At 40.9% G+C, this 15,466-nt stretch overlaps 3 protein-coding genes across 6 annotated transcripts in view; 1 reads left to right on the top strand and 2 right to left on the bottom strand.

The window, feature by feature from the left end:
• TBC1D23 (TBC1 domain family member 23) overlaps positions 1 to 971 on the bottom strand; it is a 31,171-nt gene extending 30,200 nt beyond the window's left edge. For all 4 annotated transcript variants that reach the window (XM_085238294.1, XM_019619132.3, XM_085238310.1 and 1 more), the window contains exon 1: positions 823 to 971. In XM_085238294.1, the coding sequence (XP_085094420.1) occupies positions 823 to 857 (35 nt within the window). In that variant the 5' untranslated portion in view covers positions 858 to 971. The remainder of the gene's footprint in view (positions 1 to 822) is intronic.
• CMSS1 (cms1 ribosomal small subunit homolog) overlaps positions 895 to 15,466 on the top strand; it is a 228,431-nt gene continuing 213,859 nt past the window's right edge. Inside the window, exon 1 of the mRNA XM_085238453.1 lies at positions 895 to 1,096. Within this exon, the coding sequence (XP_085094579.1) occupies positions 910 to 1,096 (187 nt within the window). The 5' untranslated portion in view covers positions 895 to 909. The remainder of the gene's footprint in view (positions 1,097 to 15,466) is intronic.
• The window catches only part of LOC100543350 (filamin A-interacting protein 1-like), a 55,187-nt gene continuing 42,296 nt past the window's right edge, over positions 2,576 to 15,466 (bottom strand). The window contains exons 5-6 of the mRNA XM_085216781.1: positions 6,180 to 6,364; positions 2,576 to 4,929 (exon numbers count right to left, since the gene is read on the bottom strand). Coding sequence (XP_085072907.1) covers positions 4,839 to 4,929; positions 6,180 to 6,364 — 276 coding nt within the window. The 3' untranslated portion in view covers positions 2,576 to 4,838. The remainder of the gene's footprint in view (positions 4,930 to 6,179; positions 6,365 to 15,466) is intronic.

The raw sequence follows: 15,466 nt of genomic DNA, 5'->3' as shown, positions 1-15,466 counted from the left end.
AAAGAAGCCTGGGCACAGGAAGCATCAAACTTTGAATCTTCCACATTAAGGCACAGAAGCAAAACCAGCAAGATTGGGAACAATGGTAAGGAGCAGCTCCGCAACACACTGTTTGCGAAGTGCCTATGTGGAGGGGACAAAGAGCAAGGCAATAACACAGCACTACATGCAATGCAAAAACGCAAAGAGAAAAGGGAAGATACGGAGGCATAGAAGTGCAGGGTGCAGTGAAAACAACTACAGTGTTTAAACCCGATTAAATTCAGCCTCAGAAGTCTTAACTGAATAAATGTGGCTGATACTGAGACCCCATCAGCACTGTTAGCATTGAAGTGATGCTACACACACACCAGAAGCAGTCTCTCACTAGCGGACCAGAGATTCAATGTAAAATGCATTAGAAGTAATATCTGCGCTGGGGGAGGCAGAGGAGCAGAGCTATTCTAGAAACAGCCCAGCACCTACGGTTGGCAGGCTTGCAGGGAAAGCTAGCAAATCCACTAAGTGCCCGCTCCCAAAGGCTCCCGGCCCGCCCCAAAGCCACGGCCTAGCACTGGGGCAGCACCCTTCCCTCCGGCCCAGCCGCTCCGCTCTGAAGGCAGCGCTTCCCCATTCCGGCACCCGCCAAGGGCTGGCATGGGATGCGCTGCACTCGCCCCGCTCTGGGGCCTACGGGCCCGGCGGGGGGGTAACAGGAGAGGGCGGTGAGCATGGGGCGATCTTTTTCCCCTCTCCACCGCCTCTCCCTCTGCTCCCCGGCCCCGCTCCGGGGAGGGGCGGGAGGGAAGGGAGCGGGCGGGCGCGCAGCGACACCCAACTCACCAGCTGCTCGGCGGCGCCCCGTCCCCCTCCGCCATAGCTGTTGACGTGCCGCCCCGCTCGGCCGTAAAGCACGGCCGGGGAGTCGGTATGTTGTTGTTTCTTTGCGACACCTTTCCGCCCGCCCCTCCGCGGTGCTGTCGCAAAGTGAGGGCGCCGGCCGCCAAGCGCGGAAGCCGGGCAGGGAGGAAGGCGGACCCGCGTGGCGCTGGCAGCATGGGGGACGCGCTGGACGAGCCGTGGTGGGAGGCGGCGGCGGGGGAAGGCAGCGGCTCAGGTATGCCGCGTTCGGAGAGGGCTTTGAGCCCTCCTTCCCCTGTCCGCTGGCTTCTCCAGCCTCGCTTGCCCTCTCCCACTCTCAGCTTTTCACATCCCGCTTCACGTTTTCCTCTCTCTCTCTCTCTCTCCACCCGCCAGAAATACGCTTTACGAGAGTTTAAAAGCAGAGGGGAGGGAGGGGGAGAAGGCAACGCACCCTGTGCGCGGCTGTCCCTGAGGATACTTAGCCTGTAAACTGCTGCGTTCAGAACTGGGCTTAGCTGATCATAGAATCACAGAGTATCCCGAGCTGGGAGGGACTCACAAGGATCACCGAGTCCACCTCGTGGCTCTGCGAAGGAGCAGCCCAAATCCAAGCCCTGTGTCACAGTGCCGTGTCCGAACGCTCCTTGAATTCCCGCAGCTCGGGGACTTGATGAAAGGGTGTTGCTTAATGTGGGCTGATGACCGGTTATCGTGAGCGCATGTATGGTTCTATAAGGCCTTGGGAATCCTAAACCCAAAAAAGAGCCTTTGGAGGGAGAAGTACCCGTGGTACCCGTGCATTGCCCGTGTGCTCAGCGGGTGGACTCACCGCCCTAGTGATGTGCTGTGAAAGGAGCTGAATGGCTGCTTCTTCCCAGCCACTGCTCTTTGAGCAGGTAATTTGTCTCTCTTCCTAATGATGATGATATCTGGCTTTTATACCCGGTGTTTCTTCATAGAATCACACAATGGTTTGGGTTGGAAGGGACCTTAAATATCACTAGTTCCAACCTGTGCCGTTGGGCAGGGCTGCCACCCACCAGCTCAGGCTGCCCAGGGCCTCATCCAGCCTGATCTTGAGAGCCTCCAGGGATGGGGCAGCCTGTGCCAGACAATTTCTTTTGAAAAGGCACTTGGAGAATCTTTTGAGATGAATTGTACATATATATTGTAAGGAGGCGGGGGAGAAGGGATCACAAGCCTTAATGAGGCTGCTGAACATTTCATTTTAATTCTCAGTCTCATCTGTTTTCTACAAGCACTTCCTATTCCTATGACAAATGCTCTTCATAAGGTATTTAGAATTCCTCAAGCCTCTGTGCTCCCCCTGCTAACTAGAGGTTACCTATACAGTGGCTGATAAGCTTTGACAGCTTTCCTTTAGAAACTGAATACATTTCAGGAAAATGTTTATTCACTTGGATGATAAACCTTCGGCATGATGTATAAATCATCTGACTTTGAGTTGAGAATCCCAGTTCTCAGTTACACACAACTCCTCCAGATTTTTGCAATTGTAAGGTTGCTAAGGTGTCTAATCCAGCCCTGTTCTAAAAGCACTACATGTAGTGAACTCCAAAAAGTACTATATGAATGTTTTGCTACTTACACTGCAGGTGAATGTTGTGCACACCACGTATACGTTCTGATTCCCAGATCCCACCTTTGCAAACTTGTTGACAGGTTCTTTATGTGGAGCGTGCTGTTGTATGATGTTGACACAAGCCATCAGTTAAGTAGGTAGAAGGTCCATATATTTTTTATTTTGTGTTGCTGCTCCTCACGTACAGCAGATGTAAAATCAGTTGTTAATTTGTACCACGTCTTGTGGACACTATAAAGTGCTTTAAGATCAAGTGGCAAGAAATAGGAAATCAAGGTTTACAATGTACGCTGTAAGCAGAAATACAAGAATATAATTTCCCACTAGAGCTTTTGACACATTTGATCATGTTTATTTCTGTGAAACACATAGTTTGTTTAAAAAACTATCCAACTTTAATTGCTGACCTATTTTAAAAAGCATCTCTGCCACAAAGATGGGTAGAAAGCAGGAAAAAAATTAAATATATTCTTTAAATACCTACCTTGTGCCAAGTCCCTTACAACTAGCCCTAGAATAAAAACTGACCAATGAAATATTCATCCTAAAATCTCAGCCCTCATAAGTGTCTTCCATTTTAGCAATTTGTACTCAGAAGACACTACTTCTAAGGAGTCGTGTATGATAAGTGTTCAGACTCGCTAAAAGGAGATGAAAATACAGAACACATATCCTAATAGATGGATGTATGAGTAATTCCTAATCTGATTTTGACCATGTCATTAGAAACCATTAGTTCAGAGTCTGTATTAAAAATTGAATGTATTTACTCTCACTTTTGGGACATGAATGTTTGCATGAAGGGATTAGCCATCTATTTACCTTGCCACATGACACAAACTAAAGTATCTTGCTCAGTAACTTCTTCAGCATACTTTTTGCTTTCAGAGATGTGGAGAGGGTGGTTAGAGATTTTTGGCTATTTATTAGTTTTGCTTACTGTTACATGTGTCCCAAGTCATATAACTTCAGGGCTTCCTTCCTTCTGTTTTACCAGTTCATGCCACAACTATGTGCAGTACTGAATACCATTTTTGTGTTGTACTCAGAACTAGAAGGAGAGATTAAGGAATACTGAGGAGTTTGCTTAGTGCTGGTGTAAGACATCAGCTGTTTCCTTTTCTCTCCATAAACAGAAAGAGCACTTCTGACAGCATTACAATGTCTCTCTTGCCTGTTATGGGTGTGCCGCATCTCTGGGCAGGTTGAGGGAGGGTGGACAGGCTTTTGTTTTCCAGAAATTCTTCCAGTTACCTCTTTTTCTGTTACCACTCCTTGTCTTTCTTTCTCTGTGCTTTCCTTGTCTTCCTTTATCCCGTAAGACTGTAGCATCTGTCCTTGTCAGTTCTTTTCTATCCTTAAATAAAAAGCTGTGTGGATCATGTCCCTTATAAGTTGAAATAAATTGTGTCATCCCAAGTTAGAGCAAAAGACAGGGAAACTCTTTTACGCCAGCAGTAAAAACAGGTATGAAGTATAATATTGTACTGTAGATGATGATCTGACAGTACTTGTGGGGCTGTTTGTATGCTCTAAAGCAAAGGATGTTGTTGTGGGAATTCATTTTTTTGCCCATACGTTTTTGTTTTCTGTTTGTAGGCTGGTAATAAAGGGTGCCAAATGGCATCGGTTTGTTTTGTGGGCTTTGCAACTAGTGAGAAGTGGACTGTTCATTGTAGCTCAATTATTAAGAGTTTTGTTGCGTGATCAGAGCAGGGATCTGTTGGCGAGCTGACCTGTGTATGGTCTCTTTCCTTTGACTCATCCATCAGTTGCTGTCCCTTCTGATGAAAGCTGTTTTTGTGCTGATGCTCCTTTTCACATCTGTCTGATGAGCATGCCAGGCTGACAGCTGCTTTTGGAAATCGTTTTGCTTCTTTGCATCATGCACACTTGTTCCGCATCTTGCAGAACATATCACGGGGTGCTTCTGTGAGCTTTATTTGGACCTGAGCATGTGTCACTTGGAGCTTCAGAACTTTATTGTTAGCTGTAGATTTAGTGAATTAAATTGGAGTGCTTCTCTTTTTAATGTAGAAGAGTCTTTTCTCAATTTCTGTTCTTTGCCAAAATGTGTCTTGTAAGGCACATGCTGAAGTAAGGTTTCGGTAGGCTGATCTTTTGAAACCTTCACTTTTTAACTACCCATTGAGATTTTCTTGTGAGGCTGTTGAGGGAGGCATAGATTTCTGTTGTGGGTTTGCAAAAATAGTCCCGCAGGAGTGCTAATGTGTTGTGCTGGCTCAGTGGCTAAGTTAAACTTTTAGCTGTGAAATAAAAGGGAAACAAATTGGGTAACCGAACGCATCAAAATCTCTCTTTGCTTCAGCAAAACGGTCCCAATTCTGGCTGTGATGTTGCGATCACCACCAGCTTTTGCTTTATTTAGGAATTAAGATTTGGCAGTTCTTAAAGAAAGACCTATGTGAAAGGAGCTTTCCCACAAATTATCAGTTGAGCCATTTAGACTGTTGGAATGCACTCTGTTAGGGGAAGAAGAATGAGGGAGACATTAATACCAGGGAAATAAATTAAGTTTTATATTCTAAAACAGTAACTCGGGTTAGTTGGTATTATGGAATTCCTGCGGGAGAGTTACTTGCAGTAATAGTATCTTGTTAGTTTTAATTTTCTACAATAAAACAGTCAGGAATTTTCTTGTTAGAGCAACATTTGCTATTTTGCAGACAACTAAAAACAAAGAACAAATGTGGAGCCTCTTCCAGCATTTGATTTTTTTTGTTTGTTTGTTTTTTTTGTTTACCTTGTCTGGAAGTAAATTTGAGTAAATTTTAAGTCTTTTAGAGAGGGTATACATTAAGAAAAAAAAACAAGAAAATGGCAAATTCTTTCATGAGTGAGCAAGATCTACTTGTGCAACGAATTTGATTAAAAAAAAAATTCTCTAGAAGATATGACTGCAGCTGTCCATTTTCCATGATAGTGGGCAATTGAAAGGGAGGGGCAGAATTGCGGAGGACCAAAATAACAGTTGCACTTCTTTAACAAATATTGTTACACTGGACATAAATTTTGATCAGTTTCAATAAATACTGTTTAAGTGAACTCAAATCTAAGTACTGTAGTCTAAATAAAAGGATGACAGTTAAAATAACTAATACAAGCAATGTCAATCTCAATTTTGCAACTGTTTTCTAAAGGTAACATCTGCATGAACGCAAGTGGGGTGAATCAACTCACTGAGGAGAGAACTGTTCATCTGCAGGTTACGTTTCCTAAGTGATGTTTTGCACAACTTTTTGAAGCTTTATGCATTATAAAAGAGTCAATTTTTTCTATCCCTCTCTTCATTTTGTCTTTGCTAGTTAAGATAAAACACCCAGATTGAAACGCTTCTTTACTGGACTGACTGAAAATGAAACTTTCCCTCGTTCAACCCTGTTTCGTGTAGTTTATTGAATAAATCTGGAGAGACAACATTGGTGTTGCTGTTTGTGGAACGTGTCAAAACCGATTTGTATCTCAATTGTTTCTCCACTGCAAAGGACAAATTCTGGAATTATGCCAGAAAAAATGAGAGCATACCTTGGTCCCTACAGACATGCAGTTACCTGTGTCTCTTAAAAATCTGGCTGTCTCTTGCTCTCCTATAATTGGTGACCATTAGCCTAATGACCATCCAGAAGGTTTCAGACTTCTCCCCAGTGGAAATAACTGCTGTTGAGGTTCAGATTGCTTAAACCCATGTCATAGACCATAGAAGATGATTTACCTTCTCCCTCCACTGTGAAGGCAGGCTTTAGACACAGTCCTTATAATATGTAGCTTTCCAGAACTGCTGTCTTGAAGTGGCTTGTTGAGATGTCCAGCAGGAATTCTGACAGGTAATTTAGTTGCATTTGTTGGCTTTGGTTTGGGGATCCGAGTTGGAATTGATTGACGAAACGCATCAGTAATCTTGAAATAAACAAACAAAAGTTCATGTTAGGAGGAGAGGTTGTTTGTATGTTTAGCACTTTACTGTTCTTTTCCACTTCCTGTAATTAAACATGTTGCTCTCACTTAGAACTGTTTGCCGGAACTTCCTTACCCTCATTGGTAATGAGAGTGTGACACTGAATATAACTCACCTGCTTGTTTGATAAATACCAAAGAATCCAAATGGTTGGAAATTCTCTGCCTATTAATAGTTTTTTCTGTCAGGCCTCTGACTAGGACAGCAGCCCTTTGAGCTAAGTGATGGAAGTGATAGCATGACATTCAAAGGCTGCAAACTCTGATTTCTCTGGGTGAGTAATCATAGAATTTCCATGTGCAGAAGCGAGACATAATTGAGTCCTGAGTAGCAGAAAAGACTTAGCTTGTATGTGAGAAACCCATTCTTTGAAAGTGACCGCAGTGTACACAAAGTGAATGTATTTGTAGGAGGGAACTCTCCATCCAGAATCAATTATACGTGGAATAAATATTTTTGGAGTGTATCATTTTAAGAGCCTACGACTTGGCTGCAGACAACTGTGTATGATACAAGTTCTCAAAAGGATAAAGCAGTAGTGGAAAAGCCAACATTAAATTTTTGCATGTATTTTTTCAGTATGGAGGACCTTTGGAGAAGTTTGCACTTCGTACATTTGCTTAATGGATCATAAATCAGGGAAAAAGATTCATGGAACCATTAGGGTTGGAAAAGATCTTTAAGATCATCTAGTCCAACCATCAACCCACCCCCACCATGCCCACTAACCACATCCCTCAGTGCCACATCTATTCAGTTCTTGAACACCTCCATGGACAGTGACTCCACCACCTCCCTGGGCAGCCTGTGCCAATGTCTCATCACTCTTTCTAAGGTTTTTCCTAACATCCAACCTGATATCCAACCCCAGAAGGGAACTAGAATTCTGAGGTCTGAACCAGTCAGAAATGGTTTGAACTGGCTCAGAATTGGGTATAAAAGAATGCAAAGAAAGATAGCAAGGATGATCAGTTATGTAATGTCTTCTGTGTAAAGAGTGGTAACATACACTGAAACTTATTTTTAGAAAATAGGTTGTAGAGAGAAAAAACAACACAAAATTCTAGCATTATTTCTAGTCCTTGGATGGTGAATAGGGGAATTTGCTCTTTCAAATGACGTACGTGAGAGAGTGTACACAGAAGCTATCAAAAGACAGGTAAAAGATGAGAAGGAAGTGTTTTGCCTTGCTAATGAACAAAAACATATTGGCACAGGCAGATAAAATGATCACATAAATTTCTTTGGAGAGAGATTAGAATGATTCATGAAGTCCGTCGGGGACTGCTGAAAAATAAAGATGTGATGCAGGTTTCAGCTGAGGAGAGCCCTAAGTTTTAGACTGCTAGAAGCTGGACTTGTCGCTCTGCTTGCTTGATACATAAGCTTTTTTTGGTAAGCATTTACTGCTGGTCACTGCTGACACTGAGATACATGGATGCTATGTCTAACAGTGTGTGGCTTGTTTTATATTTTTCTTTTTGAAATTAGAAAGTATTAATTTGTAGCTTTTATCTAAACACTGAGAAGAGAAAGTGTTTGGCCTTGAAAATGAGGAAGGTAAAGGAAATGCGTTTTTCTGTGCTTTGTGGTCTTTGAAAGATTTTACCTCTAGGTGGCAGCAAAGTTTGTAGGTATGTGATGCATCATTATTTTACTATAGCTGAACTGAAACTTTTAATTAAATGCTGAATTAAAAAAGGACATGCATTTGGAAAATAATTTTATCACTCAGATTGTAATCATGAAAGGGAAAAAACACAATTTTTTTTCTCATGCAAATGAATTATACCAATGTTAATTGTTTATGTTAGAATAAGTAAACATGCACTTCTGCAATTGGACTGTATTTGACTATATCACAAATTTGATATATCACAGTGATTTCTGTTATAGTCAGGAATTTAACAAACTATTCACCTAGCTCTCTCCCTCCTCTTTCATCTTGTAAAAAAGATATTGGTGGTCTTTTCAGTTTGATATTTAGCTCTTATCTGTTTATGGGTAGTCTGCGTGCACACCAAGAATGTCCTCAAATCCTTTCAACCCTTATTACCAATTCATTTCTTCCATCAAAAGGAATGGTTTTCTGTCTATCCAATTCTTCATTGCCACCCACTTGTTTCCTGAATTTGCCAGCTCCATGTTTGTAATTGCTGTTAAGGTATAGCTCCTTGAGTTCTCATTTGTAAAGCACTTCTTATATTTGCTGTCTTTCTAAGTGATGGAAGAGAAAATATGACATTTATCCTTCAAAAACCAGGCTGAACTGCCTTTTGCATTGCCTTTTCCGTTCCCATCAGTGCTCTCAAACCACTCCTAGAAATTAAATGTTTCTCAGGAGCTACCTAGATGAGATTTTAGCAGTTGCGTGGTTTTCCTTTATTTCAGTGTCTGTAAATGCACTTGTATAAATGTGGGCAAATCATTACAACAACAATAAATCAAAGACATTAAACTAGTCATGCTTTTGAAATGAGCAGGTTATGGAGCATATCTATCTGCAAAAGTAACATCATTATATTAATTTTAGGTGTTGGATTCAGAAAGTATCAAATAAGTAGTTAAAGCATTGATCTAAGGTACAAGAAAACTGTTGTTTTATAAAATTTTTTTAACTTCTTCAGTTTTAAATTGACTTCTACTGTAGATGTCAATCACCTGAAGAAGGGACAGGCAAGAGAAAGGATATTACCCTGAGAACTTGTATGGGGTACAGGTGCTTGGCAATGGGTATTTCAGGGATTGGAACAAACACTTCACAGGTGACAGCTGTCAAATTTTCACACGCAACTGTGAAAACGCCTATTTGTAATTTCAGGAAGTTGGCTGTGAAGGTTTGCTCTGACATACCAGGATTTAGGTTCCAAGTACCCTTCATTCTTTCCCAAGAGCACAGAGGCAGCTGATCAGTTACGGACACAGACCATCAGGAGTTCTGCCACAATGCAGTGCTGGTTTTCTGGGGAGGGGGCTGAGGCAGGTGTGCGTGCAGGTGTCAGGGAGGGCAAATACACCTGTTTATGTGCTGCTCAAGTAGTTCTGCTTTTGGTCCTAGTCCCATTTTGCTCTGGAATTGCGGTGCGTGCTTTGCTTCCTGTTCAAACTGTATTCATTTGAATAGAAGAGAGCACGTCGCACTTCTGCTGTAGGTTTGCTCACTTATGTTTCTAGTGTCATTGTAGAACTTTATCTAGGAGAAATAACTTCGGATCTGGTTCTCTCTCATTCCTTAATTTTTTTAGTTTAAGAAATTTGAGCAGTAGAAAGAATCATTTGCAGCTTCGTTGAAAGTGGCCAGGGGGTGGTGCTGAAAAGCTCTTATAGAAACCCAGATGTCTGCACGTGCAAGAGCACGCTGCTTGCCAGGCTGCAGCTTTTTCCTGGATGACTGAATGCAGTCAGAACCTAAGCCAGGTCTGCAAGTGAGGATGAGTTAAGACTGAGTGGCAAAACTAAATATTCCCTTTGGTGTCCATGCATGATGTTTTAGGCTGAAATTTTCAGTTGGGCCTCTTGAGCTGCTCAGGGCATTTGAATATTTCCTTTTCTTTTACTATGTCCTGGCATCCATCTTCTAGGGATCCAGTGGGAAATTTCTCAGTTGCTCTGTACTTCCTTTTGTGCAACTGGTTTATGTGCATGACTATATTCAGATGTGTTGGAAGGAGCGGGATTAGTAGTCCTTATTAATATTGGTAAGACCTCAGCCAGAGTACTGTCTGGCTTGGGGCATTGCGTTTTCAGAAATATACACACCATTCTAAGTAGCTGTGCAGTGGGGAAATAATTACTGATCTGTATAGCTGTAGTACTTGAGCTATTAGGCAGGAAAGCGATTGGGTTTAACCTGGAGAAAACAGAAGTGAAGAAAGATATGTTAATTGTTTTCTAATATGTGAATGGTCGCTGCTGAGAAAGTAGTTCTCCAATTCCAGTGGGAGGATTGGTAACAAAAACTGGATATCAATTACAGCAAAGGGAATTCAGTTTACAAATTAGCAGGATTTTTAGTGGCAAGAAAGCTTCAGCCCTGTTACAGATTCTTGAGGTAACTGAGAAATTATCATTGCAGGGGCTTTAGAAGAGGAGGAGCCAGGCGTTTGGAAGGGTTTTGGTCAAAGTGTAACAGAAAAATAGGCAGAAAAATGTCCCAAGGTCCCTTCTGTGCTCAGTTTTCTATGATTTCTACTGTTTTGCTGATAGTAGGCCTATTACAGTACCCGTGATTTCAACAACATGAAGTATTTGACAGAAACTCCTATATTAAAATTAGGAATAACTTCTATATGCGTGATGAATTGTACTCGTGTGCCACCATGATGTTGTTTGCTGAATGCCCAAGCTTACATCTACTTTCTAATGATGGGAAAAAGAAAAAGTGTTGGACAGAGTTGGGGACAAAATTTGAATTCCTAATTACTAAATTTCTGCCATGTGCCTTGTTCTTTTGGGACATCTTCACTGGGAAATGTGATAATCTTGAAGGATAAGGTAGTTATAGGCTCATTTTTTTTAAAAGGTGGCAAGGCACAGAGAAAGGTGAGTTTGTGTTGAAGGTCGTTTCTCCTAGGGGAAAGACTGGCCTGGGCCCACAAGGCAGTGCAACCTGCCCTTTACTGAGATGGAATGCCTCTTGAATTGAGAAGAGCTCTGAGGTGCCCTAGAGGCACTGACCATCCCCAAGAAGAGCGAGCGCGTCCTTTTTGGGCTACGGGGCACCACGCAATATTAATTCTGTCCAGGGGAGGGCACTGCTGACACTTCAATGTTTCTGCTGGTGCTGAAAAGTTAGTGTTCTATAAGAAGTTATTTTACAAATGTTTATGAGATCATCAATTCTCTCGGTTTAAATCACTGCTGCTATTCGTGGAGTAGAAGTCTTGACATTGAGTCTCATTCTCTATGGATGGTGGGCATCTAGGGAGGGATGTGTTTGTACATTTGTAAATATTCACCTCTCAAAGGTGTGTAGAACTGAACACACACCTGCAGACACTTTTTAACGTGAAAGCATTCTCAGTATTAAAATCGTCAGCTGAGAAGCTCTGAATATCTTTTCTCTTATAAGTAATTACATATGTTGAAGAAGTTTACAGAGGTAAGAAGTAACCAGGTTGTATCTAAGAATGCTCTGCATGGAGGAGGAAAAAGAACTCTGTGCTTTTATCATCAGAGCCTATTTTCTATCTGGGAGCAGGCTGCTTTCCTCTGTGAAGGTCACATTTAACGGTGTGTTAATAAGAGTCCCGTTTTTACATACAGACATATATTTTACTATGTAATTAATATATATGTAATTATGTAATTAAACTAGCTACATATTTTATATATAGATATTTAATTATATAATTATTTTATATTATATGCTAATTACATTCTTATGATGAATATAAATTTAATTATGTAATTAATATGTCTAATCACAAATCTTTCTCTATGTATACTACTCACATACAAAAAAACCCTACATTTGTCCCCATTTGTTGATGTTTCTGTGTGATAAAACATCACCCATAAAGCCTTCAGTGGGAGACATTCAAAGATAAGAAATTCTGGATTTTAGTCATGACTGGAGCTGCCTTGCTAAGCCTGCACACGAGTCAGTTATTTTCTCCCCTATTTTTTTCTCCTCTCAGCTGTAAAGTGAGAGTCATTTCTTAGTACCCAGAAGGCTGTTAGTAGGACTGCTGAATGGTGGTTGTACATTTAGAGTGCTTTTGATGTATTTATGTGCTAGATTGCATCTCTGCAGACAATTGTGGCGATGTCTAAGGAGATAAGGCCAGCAATTCAGCAGCAATTTCAGTATTAAGAGGGCTCCTCTTTTGTTGCTTGTCCCAGCAGTTTTACTGACACAGCTGCTTGTTTGAGCTGTGCTATGAAATTAACGCTTCTTTTTGTTTGTTTGAATCCAGGTTAGTTTTTTGGTCTGACTCACAGTGCTACTTCATGTGCAGTAATGTCAGCAAAACTGGAGTGGACAGTACCCTGTAGTAGGGATAAGAGGAGAAGTAGCGTCTCTTGCCTATCCTTGTATGAAGACCCTGGTATTTCAGGCCAGTGCCTACAGAGTGGAGAGTCCCTGATTGAAACGGGCTTATCCTGCTGCATTCAAAATGTGCTCCACAAGAGTGCTTACCTTAGTAGTTTGGGGACAGTCAAGTGCAGTTGGCAGCTCTGATAGTTGAGGCTTTCTGGATGCCCACACAATCGATGGGACATTTGATGATGGGCTGTCAGACAGAATTTGGCCACAGTGGGGGGCCACTGGCTGCAGGCTTGTGGAAACACTTCATTCATTTTAAACTTTTAAGGAAAGCCTTTTTCTTGAGCACTTTCCCACTTAGATTGCTTGGTGCTAATTTTGAAATGTATGCACCCACTCATGCTGTGTCTGAACCATAAGATCTTTTTCTCTTCTATTTCTCGTTAACATAATGTTGGGTAGTCTTCACTTATGCCTGGAGATCAGGCAGTTGCCAGTTATTGTTTTGCCTGTCTCAGTAGCTGTTCCTAGAGACAAAGTCCCTGGGAAAATGGGTACTCCATTTCTCTCACCTAACCCTGCAGAATCCATTCAGCCTTAATTAGAAAGTAATACTTTATAATTCTGCTTTTTATTATTTTCTTCTTAGCGTGGGAAGCATGCTTTTTTAGGCCTTTTTGAGATCCATACATACAGTTCTTTTTTTTTCTTCTTACAGCCTTGCATTCGGTCCCCAAGTACCTTGTTGATGTTATCTACAGTGCTTTGAAATAGGAAGGTTAGCTGGCTAGTCCCATATTTTTTTCTCAATTATATTCATGAATTAGCAACTGGAGGAAGGGATTCTTTTCTTAAACCTCAGATATCTTTCAGTTGATGGATGGACACTCTGCTCGCAGTACCATTATTGGCTCTTAGTCTCTTCTTTTTTCTTTTCCTTCGTTCCCCTCCCGTCCCTCATCTGTCCTCCCTTTTGTGACAAAAAATTATAAATATTTCAAAGGAAATATTTTATTGCGTAAACATAATGACTCAGAAATGCTGAGTACTGAATTGTTGATGCTGCCTTGGCTTGCATTCCTTTGCTCGTTTACAGAACTAACACTGAAAAGAGAAAGCGGGCTGATAATTTCTGCCATTTCCTTTATGATTTAATTTTTCCTTTCTGTTTCTGAGGACTTAACATGACATCCAGCGGAAAGAGCAGATTTGTAGATCTGAGAGGAGATGTCTGCATGCTGTTTTGGAAAAGGGATGGGTTGATACTATGATCTGCTGAAAACTGTTCTTATGCTCCGTTTCACGGTTTAATCCCTCAGATATACCCTACTTAGTGGTTTGGATTTTTTTCTTTGCGACCGTATTTCCCATTAATATTTATTTATATCACTGTTTTAAGTACCTGTCAAATTTTAGGCTTTTGGGAAAACACTGAAAACTAAAGTGTCTCATCTTCCAATACTAAAACGGCAGTACTTACCACTTGGAGTGCATCTGAGTCCTGGAAAAACTGCCTTGCTTGGTTGAAATTAATACAGTTATGCTTTTTGTTCAAAGTGTTTAAATCATTTTTCAGACAGGTCATGTAATTTTTCCCTTGCTTTGTTTTCTCTTTGCCTGCTAAGCAAGCAGGTGAATATTCTCCTTCAGTAAAAAAGAAATCATCTGAAATACGGAGTGCTGATCTGAACAACTTGAAGTAAATTTGTAAACACTTGCAATTTCACTAAGCTATGCTTTCTCTTATGATGAAAATAGAGCTAGCTTATTTTTATTCAGTGTAAGTTTCTGCTCTCAACAAGTACATCTGAGCAAATGTTCTTCTCTGCTATACATTTTGAAAAGATATTGGGAATTTGAATGGATTGAACAAGTTTTATTCTGCAAATAAAATTATTAGGCAAAATAATAATTGTGTTTTTCATGTGTTGAAAATCTATGATAAAAAAATCCATGTGAAGTCAGTTGAGGTCTGTATGTAGAGTATTTAATTAATGGGGGGATATAATCAATGCCCTTAATCAAGGCGTGTTTTTGAGGAAATGTAGCAAGTTCACTTACATATAATATCAGTACATCTAATTTGAGAAGTAATGGTAGTGAGTGACTACTTCCTTTGTGTTTTGTTAATTAGACAGTTACTGGTAAACCACCACCAGTAGAAGTACTGAGACAGGAGCAGAAGTACTGTCCCACCTAATGATTAAACTTGTAAGTGTTGTGAACTTTGGCTTAGGCTTTGTATTGAAAACTTAGCTTTAGACTATGAAGTCCTTATTCATAATAGCTTGGGAATTGCCCAAAGGTCTAAGTATGCTTCTTGCTATTATGTCCTGTTTTGTGCTGTCTTTCAAAGACATTGGAATAGATGGGCAGGTAGTTAATAATCAACACATTTCTGTACATTTTGAACACAGCTATAAAGTGAAATATTTTTTCCACAAGGCTTTAAAGTCTGATTGAAGAAAATGCTAGTGTTTCTGGAGGACAGTTGTTTATCCTTTAATTTGTAGAGAATCTGGCATCCATTAGTGTGCTGTCAAGTATGCACTTCAGGCACAGTTACTGAGTACCATGCTTATAACATGCCCCTGCAGAGATCTTGGGTATCAATCAACAGAACATGCAGTATTCCAAATTCTAGACGTGCAGAGAATGCGTTCTGAATGGACTGCTTCTGCTTTTTAATTTTGGATGAGCCTTTCAGTTAATAATATGTAAGCTGAATGCAAGAAAGTTACTTGTTTATGTAATTGGCACAGTTATGGTAAATTTATTATAAAAATCAAGTTAGAATCTTGACTTGCCTGAGTGCTAGCTACTGTCTTGATTGGTAACTTCTGCTGAAGTTGGTGGGAGCCAACTTGCAATCTGCTTCGCAGGGTGAGACCATTCATTTCTTCTGACCCAGATCTTAATCAGATCTCACTTTCGAGTCAGCGATGATAAATTGAAACAAATCTAGTGTGAAGGACCTCTTATGAAGCCTGATAACCTGATACAGCAGTTCTTGAAGCTATTCATGACATTAAGCTAGACTTATACCATCCCATAT

The sequence above is a fragment of the Meleagris gallopavo genome, chromosome 1 (assembly GCF_905368555.1).
Source record: "Meleagris gallopavo chromosome 1, MGAL_WU_HG_1.1, whole genome shotgun sequence".
NCBI lineage: Eukaryota > Metazoa > Chordata > Aves > Galliformes > Phasianidae > Meleagris > Meleagris gallopavo.
The sequence above is the reverse complement of the archived record's forward strand: the minus strand, read 5'-3'. Positions and strand labels throughout refer to the sequence as shown.